General features: G+C 43.8%; 1 protein-coding gene across 7 annotated transcripts in view; it reads left to right on the top strand.

Moving 5' to 3' along the window:
- The window catches only part of AMOTL1 (angiomotin like 1), a 209,641-nt gene that overhangs the window by 99,581 nt on the left and 90,703 nt on the right, over positions 1 to 19,357 (top strand). For 2 of the 7 annotated variants that reach the window (XM_073337534.1, XM_073337543.1), the window contains exon 1: positions 846 to 1,071. The exons of the other annotated variants lie outside the window; for them this stretch is intronic. In XM_073337534.1, coding sequence (XP_073193635.1) covers positions 975 to 1,071 — 97 coding nt within the window. In that variant the 5' untranslated portion in view covers positions 846 to 974. Of the gene's footprint in view, positions 1 to 845; positions 1,072 to 19,357 lie in introns of those variants that run through there. 7 annotated transcript variants of the gene reach the window in all.

The raw sequence follows: 19,357 nt of genomic DNA on the forward strand, positions 1-19,357 counted from the left end.
ACTGACCATGTAAAAATGGGACATGCTTGCTGTTTCCTGTGATCTGTGACTTTGGTGATTAAGCTTTTTCTGCTTTTTACTCCTATTGGGATGTCAGTCAACACAGCTAAGTGAGAATGAGCATGACTCTGTCTTGACTTATGTATCACCAAGAGAATTGTTAAACAAAACAAAAATTGTTAAATAAAACAATCCCCAATCCCCAAACCAACACAATTTGAATGAAATGTGATTATTCTGAATATAAAATAAATAAAATCTTAAATTACCTTCAGGGATGGATTCAGTTCGATCCATTCCAGTGCAAATATTGGCAGAAGAAACTTGCAGAGGAGACCATTCTAATTAGAAATTACCAGATTTCCCCCCCCCCCCCCCCGTGTGTGGAGCATGACTCTGCTCCATCTTCACCAGAAGACCACCAAGTATTCTGTCACTCCCTTAAGCGGTTGCTTAAAACTGTTTCAATGTGTTTTTATGCCCTAGAATAAAATCCGAAGGAGTTTTAGATGAAACCGCGGTTAAAATCTCCAAACTCCTGCCATAGGGTTTCCACCACCAGCAGGCCCTGCTATGCCAGCGTTGCCTTCTCTGCCAGAGACTTCGCTTACTGAGTTCGATCTGTCCTGCTTTACTCCGGGTGCACTAGGACCTGGTAGCTCATTGGCGTGTGCGTGCGCGTGTGTGTGTGTGTTGCAGGATAGTGTAGTGTTACCATTTCGATGCCAGTCCCCTATCCCGCCCAGCCCGCTCAGCACAGTCTGCTTGGGACTGAACTCTCGCTGGATACATGGTGCAACATTAGGACCCAGCAGAGACTGCCATGATTTGGGCAGTAGGTAAAGCTCTGACATTCCTTTCATTCCAGTGTGAATGGGGCTGATTGTTGTGTCCTGGATCTGAGGTTTTCCTCTGCATCTCGATCCGTTTTCTACACATCATGTCAAGCAGCACGTTTGCACGGTAGCCGCTTTATGCCTTTTTTTTTTTTTGGTGGGGTCAAAACTAGCCATGGTAGCCTCATGTGGATTGCAAAGTTTCTGCCGGGAACTTCTGAGCAAGAAGTGAAAGGTAATAAACACAAACTTATTTTTTGAGGAGGTGGGGGGAAATTGCAAAAGCTACTTGCTCCATGTGATCTCCTTTAACAGAGCATGGGAGACTTTGGGGGGCACCGCGGAAGGGTTGAAGCCTTTGATTGCAGCTTTGGGGCTTTATTTTGGATGTAAACAGCGACTGGGAAGTCAAGTTAGTTCGCTTTTCCCTGAAAGAGGCTGACATATGGTTGCAATGTCTGAGATTCCTTCAGTCAGAGCTGCCTGACCATGGAAGTGCCTGTTGCCTCGCTCAGCGCTTGTTGATAGTGGAGCAGACTGGGGAAGGGAAAAAGAAGCTGGGGGAGAGAGAGAGAGATTGAGAGGGTGCCTTAGTGCAGGGGTTCTCAAACTTCTTTGCACCGCGACCCCCTTCTGACAACAAAAATTACTACAGGACCCCACGAGAGGAGACAGAAACCTGAGTCGGCTCACGCCCCGTCACGCCAGGTGAAGGGGGCGAAGCAAAAGCCCCACTGCCCTATGCCGGGAGGCCAAAGCCAAAGGGCTTCAGCCCCAGGCAGGGGGCCTCTAACCTTAGCCCTGCTGCCCAGGGCTGAAGCCCTTGGATTTGGGCTTGAGCTTTGGCTGCGGACCCCAGCGAGTCTAAGCCAGCCCTGGCGACCCCATTAAAATGCGGTCCCGACCCACAGTCTGAGAATTGCCTCAAACAGAGAAAAGCTTATAAGCCACATGCTTGTATGAAAGCTGTGCTGAGTAACCAGAATTCGGGGCAAACCGTGCACATTCTGATACCGGTTCTGCAATCAGTCAGTACAGATGTACTGCGCTTCTGCAGCCTGTCTCAGCAATTCTGTCTTTGTTCCATGGTATGGTCAGAAATAGGGCTGTTAGATAACCCTCCAGACAATACTTTTAATGAGTCCGGTGATAATTTAAAAAAGTTGTGTTGAAAGGTTCTGGGCAAACGACACTCTAAAGGTTGGGGCCTGATCCTCAGCTGGCTCAACGCTGGAACTCTGAACGGACAGACACCAGCTCAGAAATTCTGATCCATGAGCTTTCCTTGGAATGTGGCAGTGTAGGGGAAGAGACCCCGGTATGTTAATGCATAGGCCCTGCCGTCAGGGAGCTGGGGGTCCCACCACCCGTGCATGCTGCCGGGGACAGGGGTGGCACTTAACATGAAGAAGCAGCAACACAAGTTTATTTTTCAGCTGATTTATGTGTTGTCTTCAGCTTTAATGCAGCGTGAGAGCTGAATGACCCTAAATTGTGCAGAGAGAGACTCCACGTTTATTGAGTATCATGTTGCCTCTATATAAATCCATGGGACCTGCGTGCCGATCTGGTCGCCCCATCTCAAAAAAGATATATTGGAATTGGAAAAGGTATAGAAAAGGGCAACAAAAATTGATTAGGGGTATGGAGCAGCTTCCATATGAAGAGAGATTACTAAGGCTCGGATTTTTCAGCTTGGAAAAGAGGCGACTGGGTTGGGGGGGAAGATATGATAGAGGTCTATAAAATCATGACTGGTGTGGAGAAAGTGAATAGGGAAGTGCTATTTACTCTTCATAACACAAGAACTAGGGGGTCACCAAATGAAATTAATAGGCAGCAGGTTAAAACAAACAAAAGGAAGTATTTCTTTACACAACACACAGTCAACCTGTGGAACTCTTTGCCAGAGGATGTTGTGAAGGCCAAGACTATAGTTCAGAGGTTCTCAAAGTGGGGGTCAGGACCCCTCAGGGGGTCGCGAGGTTATTAAATGGGGGGGGGGGGTTGCAAGCTGACAGCCTCCATCCAAAACCCCTTTGCCTCCAGCATTTATAATGGTGTTAAATATATTAAAAAGTGTTTTTAATTTATAAGGGGGGGTCACACTCAGAGGCTTGCTGTGTTGATTGAGTCACAAGTACAAAAGTTTGAGAACCACTACTATAGTTCAAAAAAGAACTAGATAAGTTCATGGAGGAGAGGTCCATCAATGGCTATTAGCCAGAATGGGCAGGGATGCAAAATCATGCTCTGAAGTGTCCCTAGCCTCTGTTTGCCAGAAGCTGGGAATGGGCAACATGGGATGGATCACTTGACGGTTACTTGTTGTGTTCATTCCCTCTGGATCACCTGGCATTGGCCACTGTCAGAAGACAGGATAATGGGCTAGATGGACCATTGGTCTGACCCAGTATGGCTGCTCTTATGAAACAATAGTTTTTAAAACCTTCCCAAGCAACACACATGATTTCTGTACATTTATCGTCTTAAAAATAGTTTTAGGGTCAGTAAAGAAATGACCGTCTAAGTCATAGAATCATAGAACTGGAAGGGACTTGGAGAGGTCATCTAGTCCAGTACCCTGCATTCAAGGCAAGGATAAATATTATTTAGACCATCCCTGACAGGTGTTTGTCCGACCTGCTCTTAAAAATCTCCAATGATGGAGATTCCATCATTCCATCAAGTCCTATCATTATGTTTCCAGTTTTCTTTTAAGGTTGAATATGTCAAGTGTTTGATTAAACTTTATTAGAGAACACTGAAACTATTTCCATCTGAACTTTAAGGTTAGGGAACTAAATGTCTGTGGGTAGTGATGTGTCTGTCCTTAAAAGTCCCTTATTAAAAAGAACCCCAGGCCACTTGTAATACTCTTCTACATCAGAAATGTCACTATACATTGTCGTTTAAAGTGGTTTAGGCCATCAGTGCAAGAAGTTTTAACAGACTCCTTTCTCTGAAACATTTTAATTACTGAGGTGTGATTAAAGTGACATTAATAATTATTCAATCAAGCATCCTGCACTAGAAGTGAAAATGTGAGTTTGAAAACACTCAGCAATCATTTAGCAGTTGGTGAAGCCAAAGAGATAGGAGCCTTTAGAGCACATATAGATTAGAATTTGTCTTTCTGGATGCTTGGGCTTAGCAATTTTAATCAGAGTTTAGAGTACATCATCAGACAAGGGGAATATGCATGTAAGGTTGTTTGAAGTCAGAGGAGAGACGTAAGTAGGATATTTTCTTCTTTTGCAGGCATGCATGGTGGGCTGGGGGAGGAGAAGGAACTGGTCTAAAGAAGCTTTTGTATTTAGGTTACACTTTATTAGAGAATGGTGAAACATACTAATGCACCACAGGAAAGAATGAAGATAAAACTGTATATAAAGGATGCATAGATGAGAAATCAAGTCAGTTTAAAGAAGAAAACAATTAAATTGAGGCAGGTTTAGAACCTGAAATTACAAGTCTCACTGCCAGTTATTGTGGTTTTACATTTTCCTATTTTTTAAAAAAGTTTTTTCTCTCTCCCATTGCTGTATGAACAAGAACAATAGTGGAAATTGACTTAGTGGCTATACAGTGGAACCCATGCAAATGATTATTCAGCAGGTGCTGTCAGATGCACAGAGCAAATGATCAGTTACATCTCATCTATCGAGGCATTTGTAAGGCCCTGGTCATGGTAGCATTTATAGTAGTACTTTATAGTGTTTATAATAATTTTAGGTGTTTTACAATAGTAGGTAAAAAACAAAAAGCCTTTCAGAGAGAGAGAGAGAGAGAGAGAGTGATTTTTAAATTGAATGGGGTCCTTTTACATTGTCTGCATGGAAATTTGAGGGGTGTATTTATGACAGCTATGTTGCAATTAACAAAAAGAGTTAATTATTTGAAAAGTATTTTAAAGGTGGCCTGTAAATACTTTATCAAAAAACCAACTGTGTGTTGAGTCCTCCAAATAGCAAAGGTAAAGGGATTTTTCACCCTCTAGTTACATTAAAGTCTCCCCCTTTTTTTTTCAGTCCCCCTTAAATCGCAGTACCATGCTCCTGCCCATCTGTGAAGCCCCAGCATGCCCTCTGTTGTGATGTCATAGCAAATAATAGTTCTACAGCAACTTTCATCCAAAGATCTCATAGCACTTTACAATCATTAGCAGATTAAGCCTCACAATACCTCTATGAGGTAACTCTATAGTGATTGCTTCACTAAAAATGCAGACACTTCTGAAGTGGAAAGTAGTAGCTGTGTAACAGACCACAGCAGTCTTGCATAACATTTTAGTACAGGAGGTGAAGTACACTGATCCCGCTGAAACTGCTGAGGGAATGTAAATAGGCAGAATATAATTGGCCAAGTTCCCAGGGGAACCCACTGTGCATGGAATTGGCCTATAGGGATTGTACAGCACCTGGCACACTGGGGCCCTGATCGTAGTCTGGGCCTCTGGACACTACTGTAATACAAATCATAAATAGTAGTAGCAGAGTCAGGTCAGTGATGTGTTGGGAGGCAGTGTGGTCCAGTGGATAGGGCACTGGATAGGTGCTTGGGGTTCTATGCCTGGCTGTGCCACTGGCCTGCTAGGTGACGCTGGACAAGTCGTGTCATCTCTCTCTACCTCAGTTTCCACTTTCTGTGAAAGGAGGATAGTGGATCTTATCCCCTTCGTGATCTTCAGTTAAAAAACACTAAACTAGGTGCTCTTGCTAGCATTATAGGCCCAGTTTAGTAATATTTTTTTATCTTCTATCCCAAAAGATATTAAAAAATGGAAATGCAAAACCCCATTTCAATACCATGTCACATATTTGTAAAATATTGCTTCTCTCATCCTGTGTGGGTCAGTGCCAATGCTCACAAGGGCTTGTGAGTATTGGCACTGGATGTGATGTCACAACGTGGTGAATGCTGGAGCATTTGCAGCTAAATGGGAGCCAGTCAGCCAAGCTTTGGAGGACCTGGAATGAAATGTTAAAATGAATGGGTCAAATTCTCTGCTGGTGTCACATGGAAGACTTGGCCCAATATGCTGAAGACTCCTGTGAATCTGTTTGTGCCATTCAGCACATAGAATACCTATAGCTCATTTTGAGTAGCACATGCTGAAGACCCAAATATGGTGTCACATATTTTCTCTGGTACATCTATGGATACATTTTGAACATGTGGTTTAAAAAAAACCTGTAGGACCTGTTTCTTCACCTTCTTACCAATGTTCCCTCTAATTTTTGACAGGCTGTGTGTGCAAAAAATTTCTTCTGTGCAAATTGTTGTGCTTCTCTGCAAACTTTTGTGCATGCCGTGTTTCGCCGTGTGCATGGGGTTTAGGATCTGTGTGCACGCGCACAGCTGAGAGGGAACAGTGCTTCTTACATCAGTTTTATGCTGGTGTAACTTCACCAAAATCAGTGGATCTAGAGATCTTGGATTTATGACTTAACTGGATTGTTTGGGGGTGGGTGAAGATTCTCCAGCACACCACATCTACCAGGTCGGGACTAACTAACTCTCAAAAGGGAATGTGGTTTATCCAAAAAGGATAATCTGTAGCACAATACATGACCAAGTTAGATTCTTCCATTCCTGAAATGTGTTTTGATGATGATGGAGACTGGCTTAAATCATAAGTGGCTTGTGCATGGGTTTAGACCCCCAGACAAGCTTGCCTTCTGGGCTAGAACTGAGCCGGAATAGCCTGTGTATATCCTACTAGTACTTGGCAGCTAGATACCAGCCAGACCTATTCTGAGGGCTTCGCTGTAACTGCTTAATGGGAGACTGTTCTTATGATGTGAAAGCAGGGCCCTGCAGAGGTTGTGAGAGGTTCTGTGGAAAGGAAGAGAGGATATGGGGCCTAAGGGCCACCCACTGAGCAACAAGAGGGAGAAGAGGCAGCTGCTTTGGGTGGGGATCCCATAATGGAGGAACTCATCTTCATGCATGGGCCTGCAAAGAGAGAAGGTGGCTAGTGTGGCTGAATACTTACTTATTGGTATGGGGAGAGAAGATGATGTATGGTAGGAAAATCAGAAGTAAGGGAGGGGTGTATGTGTGTGTGCATGCGTGAGAGAGGGAGTGGAAGAGAGAGGGTAAGATTGGAGGGAGAATGCTGGCAAGGAGTGTGGAGTAAATAGGAAGGAGAGAGATGGGGATGAAAAGTGGTATAGGTTGGAGAAGGGAGAGCAGGAATGAGCAGAGGCCTGTGAGGACAAGGGGGAGAGATGATGAAAGCGTAGAAAATGGAGAAGAACACAAGTCCCAGAGAGGAAGACAGAGCTCCCACAGAGCAAGCTGGGGAAGAATGAGGAATAAGGTGGGACTCAGGACAGGGGAGAGCTATTATAGTCTAAGGAGCTGGGACTTCATTATTGACACAGAAAATATAATGAAAGGGAACAGGTAGGGAGAAAACAGTAAAGGGGACAGAAGCGTAACTAGAATGTTCTGCTGCCCACTCTTTAACAAGGGAGAGCTGGCGGAGAGGGGGGCTTCCCGCTCAGCCTCCTATGTGCAAACATTATATAATATAAAAATCAGGTCAATGATTGGTTTAGCAATCAGCCAGATGGCTCAGACTGAAGCTAGGATTGCTGTGAGGGGAAGATGAGGGAGTTGCATGACAGAGTGAGGAGGGGGAGAATTTTGTTTAACTTAGCAAACGGCCAAACTTATAAAAAATAGGTCATGCACCTGTCATTACCCTGATCTTTTAGGGCCACATTCTGCCATTCTCTGCTCACTCTGATTAGTACCTTGCTGTGCATTGATTTCAGTGTATATGCTCACTGTGTATGGTGGAAGAATCAGGCCCTTTGCTTGTGTGTTGCATCATTTTCACCACCCTTTTCTATCTTTGTCTTTTTTAGACTGTAAGCTCTTTGGAGCAGGGTCTCTGCTTTCTTCTGTGTTTGGAAAGTGACTACTGCACTATGGGTGTGACCCCCAACTAAATAGGTAGCAGATTTCGGGGCCTTGCAAATCAGTTTCCTGTTGTAGGAGAAATCAGTGACATGGAGTTTGGGTATTTTCTTAGTATAATTTGCTTTAGTTGCCATATACAGCAAACCTGAAACAGAGGTGGTCAAACAACATGCGGGCAATTTTCTCTTTCAGGAATCAGCCCCACATGAATACCCAATTCCCAGGAAGCAACTCTGCCTCAAGAACTGATTCTAATTAGAGGGATTAAGGCAGAGAGCAAACTCCCTTGTGGCTTGCACTAGTTCCCCTGAAAGAAATCTTCATCTCGAAACTAACAATGTAGCATACTGCATAGAATGTCCACTACCAGCACTCTAAGGGAAAAAAGACTTGTAAGACTGTAATAATGCCAACTGGTGACTTCTGCTATAACAATAGCTAGCTAGCATAAAGCCGGAATGTGATCTCTGTACTCCACACATAATTCTTTTGATTTCAGCTGAACTACAGAGGAGTGAATAAAGTAGAATACAGTGTCAGAATCTGCCCAATAATAAACAAAAGATGAGGCAGGAAGCAAAAAAATTCTGACATTTCCTGGCTTTTTCATGCTTGATGGTTGTGGATCCTGAGCGACATATGACTTAAAGTGCAGTTCTGAAAAGTGGCCAGAAAATTGACATCATGGGGTTCTATATTTTATGATGTTACAATGATTCCTACTAAAATGTGGTCAGTTTATACGTAAAAAGTTGTGTTTATTTCCTAGCTGCCACCTTGCCAAACCCAACCAGCTCTCTGAAAGGCTTTGAATCTTATGCCTCATCCATAGCTGCAGGCCCTTATTTAAACCATTTATAATCCCATTGTCTTCAAATGTAGTTGGGGATGTGTGGGTGCGTGTGCTTGAAGGCTAACGGGATTGAACAGGCGGGTGTAGCTGAAGGCAGAGTATTTATTAAGTTACGATGTGTAAGACAGAAAGACCTCCACTGGACTCTTAGAGCACCGTCTGAGATTGCGGGGCTGGCAGGCAGGGAAGAGTATATTTTTATATATGAACTCTGCAGATTTGATCAGGAATCCATGAAACAAAAGTCTAGTGCCCCACAATGCATTTTTTATACAGCCACTTTTTAGAGTAGAACTGCATTTTAAAGGTCTGAGCTGGTAAAATGTTACTCCAGCTTTCAGGTGGAAATAGCTTGCTCTTTGCAGCATCCTTATAGCGGGAGGAATTAGGGAGATGGCTGGATACATGTCTGGATATGTCTGCACTGCAAATCCCCCGTTCCCCAACGCGCAGTGAGTCTCAGATCCCGGGTCAACTGACTCGAGTTTATAGGATTCATGCTACAGGGCTAAAAATAGCAGTGTAGGTATTCCCATTCAGGCTGCAGCATGGGCTCTGAGACCAACTCCTCTTGCTGGGTTTCTGAGCCGGGGCTCAAGCCCAGAGGGAATGTTTACACTGCTATTTTTTGCCCTGCAGTACATGTCCTGGGAGACCAAGTCAGTTAACCTGGGCTCTGAGACTCACTGCAATGAGGTTTTTTTGCAGTGTAGATGCAGCCTATCTGCTAATGTAATAGTCCCAGTGGAAACTTTTGCACTCAGGAATATTTTGTGGATTTGGGAAAATCCCAGGAAGATTTTGTTTTAATAAAACACTTTTTTTTGGCAGATTTGGGACAGATATAATCTGGTTTCCATTTGTTTCCAGAATATTAAAGGGGAACAGTCCTCATTCCACTCAGAGCAGCAGAGTTAAATTGAAGAGAAAAAAAATCACCTCTCCCCAAGAATAAATCCACATGGAAATTCACTGGACATCATTTTTTGAAATGTCAGAAAAATGTGAGGATCAAATGGGCACAGTGTCTTTTTAATATTTCTTATATATTAATATAATTTAATTTAATATAATCTTAATTTAATTTAATATAATCTTATATATATAATATATATTTCTTATAACATCAAATTCTGCTTTTCGTTTCTATAAATCTGGAATAAATCCTCTTCAGACAGTGGAGTAACACCAGTTTTACACTGATGAGACAGGAAAAGAATTTTGTCCCACATCAGAAAGAATGCAGCAAATGGGCAATTGCTTCATCTAAAACAATAGTAGATATTGCAATATTTATTGGCATGCATATTATGTGTCTTTTCAATTAGCTTGCCTATGGCATGCCATTCTATAAGTGTATCATCACTGCAATGCAGTTGCTATGCCTTTCCCTGCAGGGACATGTCATATTCTGAAATCCCTACCTCTTTCTTATTAACTAAGTCTCCTGATGACAGGTAGCATGACTCTGTGCAGTGTCTTTCACAGGAGTTATGTGATCTTTGACATGAGCGATGGGTATCGCCTCCCCAAACAGTCCTGTGTTGCCCTGCCCGCACTCCGCTCCCAGGTCCACCCCTGGGCTGGGGCAGCTGGGGACCGGCCACCTGCCTGACGCTGGGGGAGCTGGGGACTGGCAGCCCACCCACCCGGTGCTCCAGGGCTGGGGGAATTGGAGACCAGCAGCCTGCCTGCCTGGGGCTGGGGAAGCTGGGGGCCCGCAGCCCGCCCACCTAGCGCTCTGGAGCTGGGGTGAAAGGCACTCTGGTCTCCGGTGCGGGTGGGGCCTTGGCCAGAAGACATGGGGCTGGGGGCTAGCCTCCCCGAGGCAGCAGTTCACGGGCTGCCCATTGCCTTTGATCTTTTTACAATGCAGCATTTTAGGAATAAATTTTTTCGGATAATCTTCCATGGAAAGATCCTTTGGATTATCTGGTGTGACTGGGGCTGTCAATTAGTCTCAGTTAACTCAAGCGATTAACTCAAAACAAATTAACTCGATTAAAAAAATTAATTGCAATTAGTTGTAGTTTTAATCGCACTGTTAAACAATAATAGAATACCAATTAAAATTTATTATAACTATTTTTGGATATTTTTCTATATTTTCAAACATACTGATTTCAATTACAGCACAGAATGTAAAGTGTACAGTGCTCGCTTTATATGATTATTTTTCATTACAAATATTTGCACTGTAAATGTCAGGTTATGAAATATTTGAACTTATTTTTAAATTTCTTTTTCCCTTTGGCAACACCTAAGTGAAATTAATTGTGCTGGGTAATTTCTGACACCTGAAAATATAATAATTTTTGAAGGGACTAACACGGTGAATCATACCTTGGATTGGAGTTCTGCAAATGTTTGTCCTGTAAATTGAAGCAGTTTGATATATGGATGGTTTCATTTCAGTGAAAAAATATTTTTCCTGCTTGAACACTTTGCATGGCAAGTTTAGCTTGGAGCAAAGTTTTTTTTTATGGCCTGAAGATCAGAATATATAATGTAATGAAAATGCCAACTGCCCCTTACCTGTATTGACAAAAGAGGTGCTGCCCATTCCTTGAATTGCAGGCTTCATGTCATCCTCTATATGTCAATGTTTCAAGGAGAGTTTCCTGCCTTTCCACTCTCCAGAATGTATAATATTTAATTTTCTATCTCAGAGTAGCAACACTGACATGAGACAATATGATCATTGGCATTTCATGTTACTGACAAGCAAAGTGGCAATTTAAAATTACTGATTACATTTAAAAAAAAAATCCTTACTATAAATCCAAGTTGTTGTAGTATCATAGATCCAACTATTCAGGTCTCAAAGGAAGAGAAAAATCAGGGCTAACAATATTTAGAGGCTTCTAAAGTGCATGCAAAGTGTCTTTATTCTGTAAATCATAATACAGACATTTTAAGGTCATTGTCTTCCAGGGCCAGAAGCAAGTGCTATATCTTCTATTGGAAAGGGTGAATCCCAGTTCTCCAACCAGATGAAGCATATGGGCCTGATTCTATGTGGGTGTGCACCTTGTGTAGTTCCTTAAACCTGTGCAGAAGAAATGCAAAGTGAATGTAAAATGTAGCTATTTCAGTATGGTAGGATTTTACATCCACTGGGCGCTCGCTGGGCAGGTTTGTTAGTGACCAACCCACATTCAAGGCAGTGGAGAATCAGGCCCTTTGTTTTTAGTTGGCCCAAGATGTTATACTGTCATCTTGTCACTGATCTAGGTGAAGGACTGATTCTTGCTGTCCTCAGAACAGTGTAATTTTTATTTACGTTTGGGAGTGGAGAGGGGGTGGGCTGAGAGTTGTGAAGAGAGAAATTTTTGAAGCATTATTTTTAAATGCTGCAACCTAGCAGATATGGGATATTGGGCAGAGTTGAGGTGAGAACAGGAAATGGCGCAAGATAAAAGCAAATTGGCACATTAATATTACCATCATATAAGTGGTTTAAAATGTATACAAATGCATGGGTGCCTTTTTAAATTAGAGCATGAAAAGATTAGGGATCTATCAGTGGAACTCCCAGACAGTAGAGCCCCCTGTCTTTTTGGTACTCAGATGGTTTTAAACTAGATTTTTAACCAACTGCACTATGGACTAAGGTTGGTCTTGGGGAGGGATAGCTCAGTGGTTTGAGCATTGGCCTGCTAAACCCAGGGTTATGAGTTCAATCCTTGAGGGGGCCATTTAGGGCTCTGGGGCAAAAATTGGGGATTGGTCCCGCTTTGAGGACTAGATGACCTCCTGATAATCTGTGATCCTTGTGGTGAAGCCACTAGCCTAGGATTCTTTAAGACCCAAGTTTCAATGGGTAGGGCTGTCTTTCAGAGGCACTACAGCCCGAGGTCAAAAAATGGGATTTTTCCTCATTGAAAATTTTGGTGAAAACTTTTCCCTCCCTCCCCCCTCCCCCATTTTCATCTAAATTTTCCCCTGGAAAATGTGTTTTTGTGAAAATCTGAATAATAAAAAAAGTTTGATTTGCATGTGCTGCTACACTGTCTCATGGGAGTTGTAGTTTAGTTGCCTCAGGATTCTCTTCTATAATCTGGGCTCTTTGGTCAGGCTACATGTCCCATAATGCACCACCATCTTCTCTCTTGGAAAGGGAGGTGGTACATTGTAGGAATCTCTAAACATGTTGCCTTATGAAGGACACTCCTGGAGAACATGGACTGTGTACTTAGGTCTCGAGAGTCCCAGGTTAGCATCTTCATAACAAGACTACCTTTCATCCCATGATGCAGTCAGTTAAATAAGATTACTTCAGTCAGGTGAACCCTGGCTGGTGAGGAGGGTGTGACTTATATAATGCTTAAAGATTTAGAATGCACCAATAGATCCAGTAGTCTATTTGGATGAATATTGCCTGGGTTTTCCACATGAATCTCTTGCTTGATTGCTTGACTGGTTTTGTATTCTATGGTGGTGGATTTTTCTATTATACTTAAAAAAAATTAGCAATGAGAATTCAATTCTGTCCAGTCCTGGCAATGCTGTATAGCAGGGGAAGAAAACACTACGTATTTCTTCTGTATTTATAAGAAGCACTTCAGATCATATAACTCACCGATGTGTAAATCAGATGCTCTGGTATGGTGGGGAGTGTGTGCTTCCTTAATGTCTTTCATTTCCAAGCAAGCATGGATACATTAGTTCTTGTTGCACTTAGCTGGTGTGAGGATGAGTGTTATCTAATGATCATGCTAGTTTCTTGAAAATGGCACCACCAAGGAGTATTTCAGCTTGAAAGGCCTTCGGAAGAAGACAAAACAAGAAGCTAAGTGTGAGATCATTTTAAACGTGTTGCAATACTTGTGCAAATGAACCATCTGTGCCTAGATGCTGTACATTGAGACTCTTTTAGCAGCTTGTCATAATTAGCATTGCAACTTGTCACTTGAAAGGGACACCAACAACTTAAAAAAACACTCTGTCCAAAGTTGTTTTACCTACTGTTACAGGTAACGCTTGAGATGACTGTAACTGAAAGAGATTAGAGGAAAAAAAAACCTCCCTTGCTCTGGCCCATATGTACACCTGCAGCAGCCTATAGGGGCCAGACAGAAGCTTCAAGGCATCATGGGAGAATTTCCTCAGTGCAGGAGCAGGATAGGACTGATGTGAGTTCTAGGGAACCTCTGAGAAAATTTTATGCAGTAAGATAGAGCAGTCTGTGGGGCTGCTCTTACTTAGGGCTTGTCTACACTGGCACTTTACAGCACTGCAACTTTCTTGCTCAGGGGTGTGAAAAAACACTCCCCCTCTCCCTCCGAGTGCTGCAAGTTTCAGAGCTGTAATTTGCCGGTATAGACAGCTATGCCCCTCGTGGAGGTGGTTTTTTCAGAGCGCTGGGAGACGTCTCTCCCAGCACTGTGACGTGACTACACAAGCCACGTTAAAGCACTACCATGGCAGCGCTTTGAAGTTGTCAGTGAAGACGTGCCGTTACATTGGGGGCTGTTTCAGTCCATGCAGCCACCTGGAATCTGTAAGGTGCAAAGGCATCAAAAACCATCTTTACCTCACCTCCCCGGGGGCTTGCCTTCTGCGCTGTGCACAGAACAAAATATAGCCCTCTGTTTTTCCAATTTGTTTTGTGCATTTGACAGCACTTTGGTCATAGTCAGTTTCCACTGTTTGTTACAAAAAAAAAATCTCATGGAGCAACTGGGGAGAGAAAAGTACTTTGCAAATAGGGTAGCATGGTTATAATTCTCCCCAAATTGGCTGTGGGACTGAGGGGCTGGTGTAGAGTCTGAAACTATTTCAAAGAATTTACATTCTCTGTATTATTTCTGGAAATGCTTTATAAACCGCAGAATCACTTATTCCCTTTTCAATTTCAAGTGATTACTTCAAACGCGATTTCAGAAGCCTCAACCTCATTTAGAATCGTTTGATCCATTTAGAAAAATTTAGAAAATAATTTCTCATAGGAAATATTTCCCTCCATGCTGCACCATGACTTTCTATTCAAATTCTACTCGCGTTCCACAGTGATGAATGTCAGAGGAAGTGCCATATGTGCAACTAATGCAGACTATGCCACAGAAATCCAGCTGACTGAGAAGAGATCAAGGGGAGGTGGTGAGAGATGCAAGATAAATGAATTTATCACATGGTTCTGCAATTTATCACTCGATATGTGTCTAAATGGTAGCCACTTGTGGCTGTTTTATATGTATTATCTTTGTAAGACAAGTATTTTCTGTGCCTTTTAGAAGGAGAAACATGATTTATTCACATGTATGTGTGCTCACAATATAAACACACATTGTTTTAACCCTCCAAATAAGTCCCACTTTGTTTGGAAATAATCCTGTTGCAGGTCCGTGTATAGAAGAATCGGCTGAAACCCTTCCATTGCTATTCTCTAACACAGCCATAGAGTGCAGCATTCGTGAAATTAGCAACATTCTTTTGGAACTTTTGCAGCTCATTGTGTGTGTATCTGGTGCATAGAGCAGCACTGCAGGAGCATTTTGCCTTGTGTCTAGTGTTTTACTCAGCACTCAGGAGGTTGGCTAATGGTTGGGACTCTACATTTCTGAGCTGGAGCTGCTTGTGCCCATCACTTACTTTGAAAGTTTCTCCTACTTCTATATAAGATTCCACTTTGACTTTTAGTAACCCATTTATTCCAATCAGTCAAATGAAGGCCCTCTCTACATCTGCTTCGGGGAAGAAGTCTGTTTCCTAGATGTACCATTAGAGTTTCAAGAAATCTGTTTCTCTTTTGTGTTGGTAGGAATGAGGAAAACCTGAAATTTTGTATTGGATCCTTCCTGGATACCAGACTAAACTCACATCAGACACAGAAAATGTTTGGGTATCGCTCTTCTGCCTCTGGGTTGGCCAATTACTCACCTCCATTGGTCTTAATACATGAGTCATTAGAATGGTAGTGAACCTGTAAAGGAGTTATAAAATGTGTTATAATCACCCTCTGAATACAATATCTCCTTCTATATGATATGAAAAATACCACAATGCAAAGATAATATGTATAAAATGGGTGCAACTAGCTACTGTTTAGAGAGTAGCGGTGATGCTGAAATTTAGCATAGTGCAAAACGTGGGCTCAATCATTCTCCTGTTGAATTCAATGAGAGTTGGATCAGGCCTTAAATATGCTTAGGATTCATGTCAACTACAAGTTATTGGACCTGATGCAGGAAACACTGGATAAATGTCAATTTAAAAGGAAAATATGTACTAGCCACTTATGCAACTAGATTGAATTCTGGCTTAGCGGTTTGAATGACTGCAAAAATGAATGCATATAACAACCACACATTGGCTTCTTGTTTCAGTGGACATCAAGATTTATTGTTGCTGGAGGTAAATATTGACATTGGCTTTGCTTCAGACAATGTTTACCTTCCAGATCAATACATTGTGATGTCTGCCATAGCCATGTGTGTGCACATGCATAGGTTCACCACCAATTGAAATGCACACACGGTGGAAGGTAGCACTTGTTTAACAAAGCATGGCAACATGACACAGCAGTTTGGAGAGGAGTTACAGAGGACTGTTATATAGAATTGAAGGTATATAGGAAATGTAGGTAGGCTGAATGGAATTACTCAAATTGGAATGTGGTCTGACATACGAGTTAACTTTATTCTTGCAAAAAGTGTCCATGGGCTAGACAGTGAGTGGTCAGGACCAAAAGATGGCACTGTCATCCAAAAAGTGCTCCTGGGCACCGTGCAGACACTGGTGATATACTGACTCCAGGAAGTACCACCCGGTGAGTCACCAAATCCACTCTCTGTAGGGTGACCTTACATCCTGTTTTGGCTAGGACAGTCCCCTTTTTAATCTCTGTCCTGGACATCATGACTTTTTTGGTTGTCCCATTTGCTCTTCCCCGGGTGCGAGGGAGCACAGAGGAGCATTCGGGCAAATGCCCAGTTGCCAAAAATGTAGTGACCTCCATGATATTGTCTTGGGTGTGCAGCGGATGCTAGGCGGCTTGGGCCAGCCCTGCACGGTGAGTATGGTACCACACGGTGGCATGGTGTGGTATTGCCACCCTTACTTCTGCGCTGCTATTGGCGGTGGCACTGCCTTCAGAGCTGGGTGGTCGGAGAGTGGCGGCTGCTGGCCAGGAGCTCAGAGGTGCTGGGCCTATGAACTGCCAAGCCTAAAGGTGTTGGGGCTCTGCCCTGGCAAGCCCCAGCACAAATTAAGCACGCTCATATTGTTTCAGTGCAGAAAGGGCAGGGGAGGAGGGCAATAGGAGCGGAGTTGGTCAGGGAGAAGGACTGGGGCAGAAAGGTCATCTGTATCTACTCCCGGTGTCCCGTTTTCAGTTTAGGGAATTATGGTCACCCTAACTCTCTACCACACCACACAGCTCTCGTGTCTGTGTAGTGACTAGGCCAGAGTTTGCTTGGCTTATGAGCTCTGAAAGAGTCTCAACTGGAGGTGGTATAATGGACACAACCTATGGGCCAGATTCTGCCACCCAGGGCTGGCTCTACCTTTTTTGCCGCCCCAAGCAGTGAAGCAAAACAAATAAACAAAAAAGTGGCCGCCGAAGTGCCACCAAAGAAGAAAAAATAAACCAAAGTGCTGCCGCCAAAGTGCCGTCAGAGTGCCGGCCCAAGAATGGCCGGAGTGCCGCCGAGGAAAGAGTGCCGGCCCAAGAACGGCCAGAGTGCCGCCGAGGAAGGAGTGCCGGCCCAAGAACGGCCGGAGTGCCGCCGAGGAAGGAGTGCCGGCCCAAGAACGGCCAGAGTGCCGCCGAGGAAGGAGTGCCGGCCCAAGAACGGCCAGAGTGCCGCCGAGGAAGGAGTGCTGGCCCAAGAACGGCCAGAGTGCCGCCGAGGAAGGAGTGCTGGCCCAAGAACGGCCAGAGTGCCACCGAGGAAGGAGTGCCGGCCCAAGAACGGCCGGAGTGCCGCCGAGGAAGGAGTGCCGGCCCAAGAACGGCCAGAGTGCCATCGGAGTGCTGGCCCAAGAACGGCCAGAGTGCCGCCAGAATGCCGGAGTGCCTGCCCAAGAACGGCCGGAGTGCCGCCAGAATGCCGGAGTGCCGCCCCTTCCGATTTGCTGCCCCAGGCACCAGCTTCCTTAGCTGGTGCCTAGAGCTGGTCCTGCTGCCACCCTTACTCACACTTAGTAGTACTTCATATATAATCCTGCTGATCAGTGGGACTACTTGCAGAGTAAGGCACTGCTCCATGTCTCTAGAGATAGCAGAATTTTGGCCTATGTTAATTATCTAAACACCTGATACAGGGCCAGATCCCCAAAATATATAAATCAGTGCATGGAGCTTAGCCAATTTACACCAGCTGAGGGTGTGATTTATAAGGATTGAGGCCCGGTTCCTCAAAGGTATTTAGGCTCCTACCACTTCCAGCTGGTATAAAGTGGCATAGCTCTATGTGCTGTTTTGCGTGTGCTGAGGATCTTGGCTATGGCATAGTGTTCTCCACAGCTTGGTGCCTAGACAGTAAGATACATATGAGAAATAGCTAGCTAGATTGATGACAGTATTGACTATTGGATCTCCCTGCATGTATTTTAATGTCATATCTCTGTGTGTTCAAATGTCAAATCTTGGTACATTCAACATTGGCAATGACTTTCTCTTTAGAAGAAGTGTTTTATTCACATAAATAATATATTTGTGTACAGTCCAGCGACTGCATCCTTGTCTTCTGAGTAACCAAGAAAACTCAGAATGACACATGAGACACACAGGAGGCCAGGATTTGGTCTGTGTGTTGATTCTCATAGCTAAAACAGTGTAGTGCGCTCAGTCCTGGTCCCCTGGCGCAGCTTGTGAGCAAAGTCTGTGGACAGGGGAAAGGCACATGGGGTTGGGTGCATCCATATCTTTCTCTCCAGCCTGTGGACAGGGCTCAGGGCTGCTAAACTTCCCTCATGCCAGAACATTTGCTATCATCCCATCCCCAGATCCATCCTCATCAGGCCAGCCCAGTGTGGAGGTCATGGAGATGTATTCCTTAGTGCATGGGAAGGGGAAGAGGTTAAGCAACCTCCTTTTGTCACCCCTCTTGCTGTAGCAGATTTCTACTGTGTTCTGGGCCTTCTGCAGCATGTACTTAGGCTGAAGGATTTAGCCATTTATTTGTGTGGTGGGGAAAAAGTATTCCATTTACCAAGGAAATTCTGATGATGAGTCCTTCACAAATGAATAACTAGCCCCTAAATTCATCAAAATCAAAGTAAAACAGTGCTCAGCTAAACAAGTACACCCAGAAAACCTGTCAGCAGTCCATGCATGTGATAGACCCAGAGGCAGCTCCAGAGCTGCCAGCTCAATTGCTGGAAGGGGACTCTGACAGGGAGTTAGATGCTGATGTCCCTGGAAAAAAGATCCTCCATCCTGTTGCTTGGCATATTGAGTCTGTGCCTGGCACCCCAAGAAGAAGGATAGACAAGGAGAAGAGGGCAATGTGGGGAGGTTGCTGCCCCAAATGGCCTTGTGAACAGGTTAAAAATCCATAAAACAGTTGCTATAATATACAAATTCAGACAAAACAAATTCAGCATGGATTCTGTTGCTCATTTTTTTTTCCTAATTGCAAGCTCATAGCATGCATTTGCATTATTTGGCAGTTAACTGGAGTAGAGGGTTTATATAACAGTGTAAGCAAATGGGTTCGCACAATAACTTGTTTCACTGACTTGTTTGAAGCACCAGTGTGATTCCCTGCCATTTTTTAAAAATGCAGTG

The sequence above is a fragment of the Lepidochelys kempii genome, chromosome 1 (assembly GCF_965140265.1).
Source record: "Lepidochelys kempii isolate rLepKem1 chromosome 1, rLepKem1.hap2, whole genome shotgun sequence".
NCBI lineage: Eukaryota > Metazoa > Chordata > Testudines > Cheloniidae > Lepidochelys > Lepidochelys kempii.